The 11,206-nt window shown below is 38.1% G+C and overlaps 1 protein-coding gene across 1 annotated transcript in view; it reads left to right on the top strand.

The window, feature by feature from the left end:
• Positions 1-3,208: 3,208 nt before the first annotated feature.
• Positions 3,209-11,206, top strand: part of ARSK (arylsulfatase family, member K) — a gene marked incomplete at both ends in the record, with an annotated part of 28,121 nt that continues 20,123 nt past the window's right edge. The window contains 3 exons of the mRNA XM_009077599.1: positions 3,209-3,338; positions 4,596-4,755; positions 7,811-8,093. Coding sequence (XP_009075847.1) covers positions 3,209-3,338; positions 4,596-4,755; positions 7,811-8,093 — 573 coding nt within the window. The remainder of the gene's footprint in view (positions 3,339-4,595; positions 4,756-7,810; positions 8,094-11,206) is intronic.

Genomic DNA, 11,206 nt, shown 5'->3' with positions numbered 1-11,206 from the left:
TCAAACTCGTTTCTCTGCAAGAGCTGTGCTCGATGCTTGCATCAGATGCACTGCAGTAGTCAGAAACCCCTGCACAAGTGGTTGCCACGGTCTAGTGTGGGACCTGCGGCTTGTAGCCACAAATTCGGCCGGAGGGGACGTCAACAGGACTGCAGGGCAGGGCAGCTGCTGCTGCTGCAGAGCTGGTGTGTAGAGTACGTGCTCTTCTGTTGACTTGGAAAGCTATAAGGAAGAGGAAGTCACTACACCATCTTACCATGCCACTGTAAATCCTAGAGAACATCTATAAGCACAGATGAGATGTGTGACTTAACCTGTTGAGCATCACATATTGATTTACTCAGGCTTTTAGCAGGTACAACAACATAATAAACTTGTCAGATGTATATCCACAGCTAAAGTGATAAAGGAACCAGGAGATATGTTTATATAAATTCATAGTGGCTTCATTACAGTGATTTATTGATATATTTGGTTTAACCCCCAGACACACAGAAAAGACCTTTTTTCACTCACAAATACCGTGTATGTTTCCTTGCACACACCTAAAGACAGTGCACTTTTCACATTTTTATAACCATGTTTCCAGATGGTCACCCAACATACTGGAAATGCTTTGATGAAGGTTTAACTCTGAGAAAAGGGAAAGCCTTTGTTTCTCTGCCTCATCCTTGCTGTGGAATCAAATGTAAGATTCATGGGATTACTTCAGTGGGCTTTCACATCTCATCACTTCTCATTCACTGTTGAGAAATCTTGATTCCCAGCCTTCTCAGAATTCCATCCCTGACTGTACTGGTAGGAGCACTTGGCTTCTCACCTGCTGCCTATCCTTCTTGGCATCCGTTCTTCCTAAATATTAGGTAAATGTGTATAATCTTTTTTTCAAACTCTGTATTATAACACATTTGCTGTGAATTCAAAGATAAATAACTCCTTATTTACTAACACAATAGCTCCTTATTGACTTCCTTTTACTCTATTCTTCATTTATTTTATTCTGAGTTTATAGTCCATAGTAGTGCGTATCCTTTTTCCTCCAAATTTTCATCTTTTAATAAAACTGTTACTTGCCAGTAGACAAATTTGCAATATTTATGGTCCTGGGGATTGGCCAATGTTGGTTTTGTGTCCACACGGTGGCAGAGCTGCAGACAAATCTTAATAAAACTTCTCTGTGCTGCCTGGAAACAGGAAGATTCTCATGACTGTATTACAGGGACTCATGAGGTAACCCTTACAAAAATGAAATGTCAAACCTCACATGTTTGTGAAATTCTTACATGAACAATTAAGAATAAGGTGTTGTTTTTGAAAAGTGTCATACCTGCATAGTGCATACAAAGAAGAATATGTTAAAAGAAATGTTGTGTCGTGTGAGCTTTCTTTATGAGATGGATTTGAAAGCAGATATAGATTAACTGTTTTGATTACATCACTAGTGAATAATAGGAAGGGTTGGGCACTGTTGAAACTAACAGTTTTTTGGGAAAAGAGAGCTTAAGTCTTGCAGACTGTTAAAAGGCCTAGGTTTCCTGAGAAAATGTGCCTGCCTTTGTTGTGGTTCATGCTGCCTGTAAAAGGCTCACACCTATTTTGTCAAGTGTGACAAAAATTTTCTTCTCAGTAATGCTGGATTTATTTGGCCCCCAGAACAATGCCCTCTTGCTTGAACAGCGGTTTTCTGCTGTCACATCAGGCATTGTGCTTCTCGCAGGGCTTCCTGGTGGAATGTGCTAGTAGGCAATTCAGCTCCTGAATTACTGCTTGAGGTTAACTGAGTGATGACAGGCTTTGAGTGCAATGCAGTTCAAGTTCTTGGATGAAATGTGCTTGCTTGTGTTAAAATAATGTTTTTTCCTCAGGTACTTCAAAATGTGCAAATCCTACACAGTTCTTAGAGGGCAAATTTCCAGAAATAGCTGTTGAGCTGTCACCGTCTCAGCCTGTTCAAGAAGCTTACTGCTACTGAATAGCCATATCACCTATAGAAACAATATTGATTCACAGTATACTTGGTAATAATACAAAGTATATGGAATTATTTCCATGATACAGTATCAAAATAACAAACTTGTCTGCAGCTGTTCAAATGATATGTTTGTTGGATTAACTTATTAATGTGTTGTTGACAGGATGATGCATCAGTTGTGTACTTTCTAAAGAGCACTTCAAACCTAGAGTTCCCCTCAAGTTCCTATTACAAATTACAGCTTTATTTCCAGTTTGTTCTACTGAGTGCCTGTTCTAGTTGCTATTTATAGTGTACAAAATTAGGTGATCACTCAGTGCTGATTCCAGAGGCTGGGATGACATGGATAGCTCCACTGGTGCCAAATGAAGTGACTCTCTCTACAATGCTGTGCTGTCCAAGAGTATTTCTGCCAAACAAATGGAGGGAATTGCTTTGTTCTGCAGTTAAAACTGTGCAGGTTTGCTGACAACAGTTTGTTCACCAAAGAGCTAACGAGTCAGGCTGGAGCTGTCTCAGAACATCTTACTGAACCATGGAAAGGAATAAAAGTGGCAGGAAAGTGACCTGAAATAGGGCAGTCTGCATGAAACCTGGTTTCATGTCATCATGATTTTCTACTGTAAATGTACTTATTCAAAATCTTGCATCTTTTTAAAGTTACTGATTAAAAACTCTGTCTAAACAGATAGGTAAAAATGAAATTATCATTATGAAAGTATCAAAAGGGAACCAATGCGGGTGGCATTTCAGTGGGTGAATAGCCTTCCTTTCTGATTATTTTTCCAGTCCAGAGTTTAAAATAAGTTCACAGAGATGTGGTGTGGATAAACCTTTAAAAAGGATGAGGGATCAGTTGTGTTTTCACAGAAATATGTACTAGTGCACGCATCTGCATCAGGATTCAGCCTGACTCCTTGTCACCTTTCACCATACCTGTTCCTATTGAACGTGTCATGGTAGGACCCTACTCCTGAAGAACCAGAGCTTAGAATATAGTAGTGAAAGGATGTAATTTTACTATGAAGAAGCACAGTTGTCTTTTGCATTGCACTTTTTCATAAGTAATCTATTTTATATCAATCTGGTTAAAACTTCTCAATACTATTTTCCACACCTGAGTAGAACTGGCGCCATTTGAGCAACAAAAGTTCAAGGCAGTAAATCTATGAAATAATGCAGCCAGTAGTTTGTGTTAATGGTGTTGATACGCTGTTTTTCTCTGCCTCATTTTAGGATGGACGCTTGACATTTTTTCCAGGAAATCAGACAGTGGATTTACCTTCCATAAATTTTATGAAAAGATATGGCACTACCTTTCTCAATGCCTATACCAATTCTCCTATTTGTTGTCCTTCTCGTGCAGGTAAGACCAAGCAAAATCTCAGGCAAGAGCTTGCACATGTCAATTTAAATATGTGGTAATGATAGGAAATTTCAAAGTGTTTGATTGGGGGGGATTTGTTTTGTTTTTCAATAAGATCTTTTTTTTTTTTTTTAGGTTCTGGATCTTTATATGTTTCATTTCTTTCTCTTTTCTGTTTCTTACACTTCCTCCTTTTCATTTTTGTTCCCCTTTTTTCAGCAAAGTGTGAGCTCTCAAATATTTTTTGAACTCAACTGAAGCTTCAGATTTTTGAAAAATCTTCAGGATTTGTAAGAAATCATTGATTTGTCTGCTGTAGTGCCGAAATTGCTCTCAGAACTACTCTCCCTTCCCAATAAAAAGTTAATAAATCTGTTCTCAGCAAAAAGTAGTAAATAATAACAGCTGGATAAATTGATGGCTATTATTATTGTCTTCCAATGACTCTTGGATATATAATGTATCTTTCAGAAGCTTTAATTTAACACTTCAGTATTTTTCTTTACTTACTACAATTGTTCTGTATTCAATTTCACACTTGTAGAACTTGGTGGGAAGACAGAAGGAAGCTGTATTTCTGAATCAAAGGTTACATCTTAAAATATTACTAGTTTGTTCTAGTGTGTATATACTAGATTCAGTTGTTGCAAAGACCCTCCATTTTAGAATTACCTTTAACTCTAAATTAGCATTTGAAAGAGTAAATGATTCCCAATAAGCTGCAAATATCTTCTTTAATATTCTCCCTTTGTTTCTGCAGCTGGTAGTGAAGTAGGTTACCTAAAAAGGATAAAATTGAAGGCATAGAGTATTTATGAATATGTGAAATAATATGTTCTAATTCCCTCCACAAATATACTTAACTTTAAATTCACATTGAAATCTCACTGTAGTAAGGGAGATAATACTCTGGAATACATGTAAGGACAGGGCTGTTTCATCAGGATCTGTACTACCATGCCATTTTCTTTCAGAAATGAATAAAAATATTTTCTGATCTACAAAACTCTTCATTTAATGATTGCATAGCACCTGGTAGGATGGGACCTTCTTCTGCAATTCTGGGGATTATTTGAGTAAATTTTGGTTTTCCTGTTGATTCTGATAGTAAGATTTGGAAGAGTAATATTTTGTATTCCGTTCTCTGTTGGATTGTAATGTGGATTTTTAACATCTGTAATAATTCACTAACCCCTTCTCAAGTATATTGGTAGGGAATACAAATTGCTTGTCAAAAAATAATTTTTTTTCCCTCAGCTATGTGGAGTGGCCTTTTCACTCATATAACAGAATCTTGGAATAACTTCAAAGGTCTAGATCCAGGTTATGTAACGTGGATGGATCTCATGCAGAAACATGGCTACCACACACAGAAGTTTGGGAAATTGGACTATACTTCTGGACATCATTCAGTAAGGTAATCAGATAGATTCTTCTTCTGTGAAAGGGTCAGCAGTGGACAAAACATGTAATGGTCTGTCACGTGGTTCTGTCTCCACCTGAAATGGTAGTAGCTTTAATCTAAAAGAAATTGTGTTAGGTACCTAGGAGGGATCTGTTCTGCAACTTTGTGCAGAGGCAAGCATGTCCCATGCAGCTGCACTTCACCTTTTACCTGTAGTTGGAAAGTGAATTTCAGAAGTGGTTTTGCCCAACATAAATGCTTATTTTTTATCACTGGTATTGCTCACAAAGTGAAATTCATAAACTGGTTTTGCCTTGCCTTGAACCTTCCTGGATTTATGGTTATACTAGCAGCGTAGGAAAAGCAGAACAAACAAACATAGTTACAAAAATGGAATATTAAATCATAGAATCATAGAATTTTAGGGATTGGAGTGGACCTTAGAGATCATCTAGTCCCAACCCCCTGCCCTGGCGTGGGAGAGGATTTGTGGGGTTTTTTTGAAGGCCATATGTGTTCATAGACTTGCGCTGTTTTGGTGGGTTGACCCTAGATGGACACCAGGTACCCACCAAAGCTGCTCAGTCCCCCCCCTCAGCTGGGCAGGGGAGAAAAAATGTAATGAAAGACTCAGTGGTCTAAATAAGGACAGAGAGACATCGCCCAGGCACACAGGCAAAACAGCCTTAACTCTGGAAAATTAATTTAATTTATTGCCAATTAGAAGTCAGAGTAAGGCCATGGGAAGTAAAATCAAGTCTTGAAACACCTTCTCCCTGCCCTTCCCTTCTACCCAAGCTCAACTTCACTCCCAAGTTTTCTACCTCATCCTCCCAGTGACACAGTGGGATGGGGAATGGGGACTGTAGTCAGTTCATCACACATCCCTGCTGCTTCTTCATCCTCAGGAGGAGGACTCCTCACATTCTTCTGCTCCTGTGTGGGGTCCCTCCCACAGGAGACAGTCCTCCGTAAACTTCTCCAGTGTGACTCCTTCCCACAGGCTGAAGTTCTTCATGAACTTCATGAATGAATTATTCTGTGGGTGCATCATGCTTCAGCATTTCTGGAATAGATTTTCAGTAAAGGATAATTATCCTGACAAATGAAAATTAATTGCAGTGTTACACAGACCCTTATACTTTTCTTCTGAATCACTTCTGTGCAGAGAAAATTCTGTGTTGTCTAAATAGTACTAGTCAGCACTCACCCTGCCCTTCACTGAGATAAAAGAAATGTTTTATAACATTGAAATCTGTTTATCTCTAATCTATGAAGTGACTTCAGTTTTAAAGAAGAGCAGCTCTAAGTAATTCCAGAAGTTCTGGGCTGTTCATATGATAACTGCAACACAAGTTGGCACTGAAATAAAAAAGGTTGATTGTGTATAAATATGTGGATTTGAAAAGTTTTACTTTCATTGTCCTGAACTGAAGATCATAGGTGGATTCTGACTCCAGTACAAAGACCTTCACATGAGGAATGCAAAGCTGAACAAATAGATAGTTCTTAGTCCTCACATAAATTTTATTGTGTAGGAATTAATGCAAATAAAACCCTAATGTGAGACTATAGAATAGGAATGTCGATTTTACATTGCTTAATTTTCTGTGTTGGTAAAGTACCAACTCACAATCTCGTACCCACAAACATAGGAATATTTATTCATGTTGAAGTAGTCTGAACAGGATTCTTGGCATGACGTAGGGTAACTGATGTCACCTGATAAGGTCGCTCCTATTTCTTTGTTGATTGGTAATGATGAAATGGAATTTTGCATGTGTATTTTACACTTTTTAGTGGTGAAAAGTTGCTATGGTGTGATGCTTTGACAGGAAATATTGCTGGCTTCAGTCTACAGGAAAATATCCTTTTTGTTTACTTATAATAGCTGTCTTATTTTATTCTGTTATTCTGCTGGAATAACAGGAAGAGGAATGGCATACAGAGTGCACAAGGAACTGGTTGCCATCCTGCTATGAGGATGCTGCTGGCTCATCATCTGTACAGTGATCTTAACACTGAAATCCCCTTCTTCAGTGCTGACCTGTTTTGCTGATGTCATTCATGTTCCTGGCCATTGATGCACACATTGCTTTAACCTTGCTCTCGTTTTGTCTGGTAGTGTCATATTTGCATGGGTCTTGTGGTATCATTCTAAATATCTTTGTCACAATTCTTCACAGATGAGAAAAAAATAAAACCAATTCTTTGGTTTGCAAAACTTTAGCAACACCAGTATAAGTGGAATTACAATCTTTTATTTCTCTCATTCTGCCATGTATACATTTATCTACATTCGTGATAGGGTTTAGGTCTCATAAAAAGAAATTGCAGTGTAATCATTGGTCTTGGTCCAAGAGGCTAAATTCATAGGCAGTTCAAATATAATAGAAAAGCTGTAAATAAAGGGTATAACAATGCAACATTGAAGATGAAGCTTAATGAACTACCATCACTACTGACCCAGGTGAAAGTGATAACATGACAGTAACTACATCTATATTAAGTGAAATAACCAACACCCAAAAGCACACATGGAGTCTTTTTGACAGGAAGCAGAGGCTGGGCATAACTCCACAGTCCAGAGGCTGAAGATACAGCTCTTTCTCTCTGTTAGTAACCATTTCCTAAAAACTATCTTCCCCAAATCTCATTCATTCACAGCTATGAATAATTATCTTACGAGCAAGTCACATTCAAATGGCTACATTTTCATTGTGTATTTATATTTTTAACATACATAAACTTCCATAGTTACTGAGATTTGTGCTAGCAATGCACCATTTGCAAAAGGTTAGGCCAGAGCAGGATCGATTGATGTCACATAACTGATACAGCAGAAAAATTGACAATTTTATTATTAGGTAAATATGGGATTAGGGAGCAGAGGTGCACAATAGTTACTGCTTAATTGAGTAACAATTCCCCTTTATGTAGGAATTGCAAATAGGTTACAGCTGAAAGTATAGGGGAAGTTCTTCAGGAATTCATAATGCTTTTTTCTTGGAGGAAAAGTGAAGAAAACATTTTCTGCTGAGTATGTATCTTGTGTATGTATTTTCAGTAACCGTGTGGAAGCTTGGACGAGGGATGTTGACTTCCTACTCCGACAAGAAGGGAGACCCATGGTAAAACTTACTGGTGATAGGAAGCAGGTTAGAGTGATGGAAACAGATTGGTGGAATACTGATAAAGCAGTAAAATGGATAAAGGAAGAAGCTGTTAACCTTACTCAACCATTTGTCCTTTACTTGGGACTAAATTTGCCACACCCATATCCATCACCCTATGCAGGAGAAAATTTTGGATCCTCTACATTTTTAACATCACCCTATTGGCTAGAAAAGGTATGTGAAGATGAAATTTAAATATAAACATATTAACAATTTTACTTACTACGAACAGTAATTTTTTTCCCTGATTTTTCAAGTCAGATCCAGTGAGAAAGTACTTGAATTAAATGTTAAGATTTCTGTTTAAGCAAATATAAGTAAGAAATTTCTGGTATAGGAAAGGGTTTGTCAGTAGTAGTCACCAAATCATTAAGTTTGAAGTTCAGTGACTAGAAGCACATTAAAAAGAAAGAAATTGTAGCTATTCTTGTCTGTAAGTTTATTTCAGTGATGGTAGGTGCATTCTTAGTGCATTCTATATTGTGCTTGTTATAGTGTTTCTATATGTAGTCATTTTGTCTGAGTTTTACCATGAAAGATTGACTTGTCTGGCAGTATGAACATAGAACATGAAGCAGTAAGACACAACAGAAGTCTCTCTTTTCTGCTAACTTCTTCTGTGCTGCTGTAGGTTTTCAATGGTTCTAGAGCACAAAAAAAAAAAGTCCAATTATGTCCCTATGTAGAAAGCTACAAATAGCACTCCATTCCAAAGAAATATTTTATTCTCTGTCTTGTATGGTCTCTGGTTGCTGTCATTTGCCATAAAATAAAAATGTGTTAGAACAGCCTTAATTGCAGAAAGACAATGAAATAGTCTTTGCATCTGAAGAACTAGGTTAGGCTTGAAAATACTTTATATTTCAAAAAAAAACCCTCCATATGCAATTTATAGAACTTGTGGGTTTTTCTACTGGCAAACTGCCAAATCTCTTTATCTAGGTGCACCAAAAATACAAATACTTAGGAAAAAAAGGATATACAAATAAAAGTTGAGAGATGTGGGTTTCTTTGTAATAGTGAGGGTTGTTGGTTCTTCTGGGAATGGTGAGAAGTTTGTGGGGAGAGGAAGAGCATGGGCTAACAAGCCTTCATTTACAGAAAGTGGGATCTAGCTTAGTTATTAAGGAAAACTTGCTAGATGCTAATTGCAAAGTTAGATGTGTCTTGGGAAGTGGTGGTACCTTTTTCCAAGTCACAGGCAGAGTTATAACATCTCTGGCAAATATTTGTCATCCTTAATCCAGTTAGATTACTTAAACTCCATCATTTGCTGAGGTCCTTTCCACCACTGTGTATACATACTGAGTTGTGTGAATGACATATTACCATTTATTGACTATTGTCTGGTTCTCTGGGCTGTATCCTTGTTTTGGTCGTGGAAAAAAGTTTTTGAAAATGACAGAGACGAGCTTATGAAGCAGTTGGATTGCAAAGATGAAGAGCTGAGTTAAATGCCCTGTTTACTGGGGCTCTGATAGAGAATGGAGTATCATCATGATACGTTTGTGAGACCCTGTGTTGTTACACAGATGATCCCCTGTATTTTATACAAGCTGTCACTTTTTCAGGGTGTGTGGCTTCTTTCCTAGCTATGAGTTACAATAGACAGGCAAAGGTGTCATGACTTGTGAATCCTTAAAACTACATTGTCATGCTGTAGAAAAGTATCATGGATAGAGAAGGACACTTTTTGCTCCCATTATATCTTAAGCAGCTAATAAATATCATTTGAGAATTCTAAAATACAACTTTATGTAGCCAAGGACCTTGAGCAATAGGAAGATGACTGAACTAGTTGTCTGCTACTAATTTATCTTCTGTGATTTCTTCTAGGAGCCTGTTTTGTATAGAGACAAAGGAAACTTAGATTTTGGTGGTCTTGTTTGACTATTACAAATCCAGACTTTAGCACTGTGGGACTTGAACTCCTGCAGTCGTATGAGCCTATTTAGCTCTCGGTCTCTTCCTCCAAGTAGCAAGTGATAGGATGAGAGAAAATGGCCTCAAGTTGCACCAGGGGCAATTTAGACTGGATATTAGCAAAAATTTCTTCACCAGAATACTTGTCTAGCACTGGAACAGGCTGCCCAGGCCAATGGTGGATTCACTATCACTGCAGAGATTTGAACGAAGTGTATATGTGGCACTTAGAGACATGATTTAGTGGGATCCTTGGCAGTACTGGGTTAATGCTTGGTCTCAATGATCTTAGGCTTTTCCAACCTTAATGATTCTATAATTATATGACTTAATGCATCTGCTAGATATTAGGAGAGAATATTGACTGTTGTGGGAGGTGGAATGTTGCGGGTATTGGAACACGTGGCTAGTAACATCACCGATGGTCAAAGACACACCATGTGCTTGAGAGACAGACATTGCGCTCCCCAGACAGCTCTTTCTTTGTCCCACACCTTGGGACAAAACCAAATTGGGTTTATCAGGGACTGATACTTAAGTTGCCACACCAATAAACAGGGATGTGATGCTTCTAGGGACAACTTTGGTCTGATTGCTTTTGTGCTGAACAGAGCCCCTTGGACAGTAAGTATCTCAGTTATTTCATCAGGAACCAGTGCTGCCCTTGTTAGAGGCCAGCCCAGGAGTGGAGCTGTGCCTGCAGCCCTGGGACTGCTCCACAGACCCGGGAGTTGGTGTGCCATATAGTCGAGTCCTCAGGTCTGTTTGTCAGACATATTCTGAGGTAAATGAGAGCAACAGGTGTGGGTTTAGTATTTAATAAATTGTAAGTTTTCCATACCGAGGTTACATATCTGCTTTGTAGTAATTTGTGCTTAAAGTCTACAATGTAGAACTAATTAACTGTTAAATGCAGCACTTATTTAAGGGAACGCTTACAAGTATGACAGCCTAGGCTTTAGCCTAGTCAAACTTTTAGGCTCTGAAGCTACTACCGCAGCACACAATATCTGTGAGTGTGCTTGAATATACAAATCTGTCACTACTTGAAATTGATTGGCTTTTTAGTTTCACGCTGTGTAATAAACGGATTGACATCTGTAGAAACAAATAGGAGAGCATTAGAAAATTGGACGAGCATAGTCAGTTCTTCTTATCAAGATGTCAAGACTTGTCATCACTGCCCTGGGTACTTTCCAGACTAAATGAATTTCCGTGTTGTTCTGTACTTACTCTAGAGTACAATTCTAGAAGATTGTTCTGTGCTATCACTTTTAAAATAAATACAGCAGCTGGTAAAGTACATATTTCTGACGCCTAGCCTTAGTTTCTAGTGGTTTCTTACAGCTGTATTTTAAAATTAT

The sequence above is a fragment of the Acanthisitta chloris genome, unplaced genomic scaffold (genome assembly GCF_000695815.1).
Source record: "Acanthisitta chloris isolate BGI_N310 unplaced genomic scaffold, ASM69581v1 scaffold25596, whole genome shotgun sequence".
Taxonomy (NCBI): Eukaryota; Metazoa; Chordata; class Aves; order Passeriformes; family Acanthisittidae; genus Acanthisitta; species Acanthisitta chloris.
Note: the sequence above shows the minus strand (reverse complement) of the source record. Positions and strands in the feature narration are given on the sequence as shown.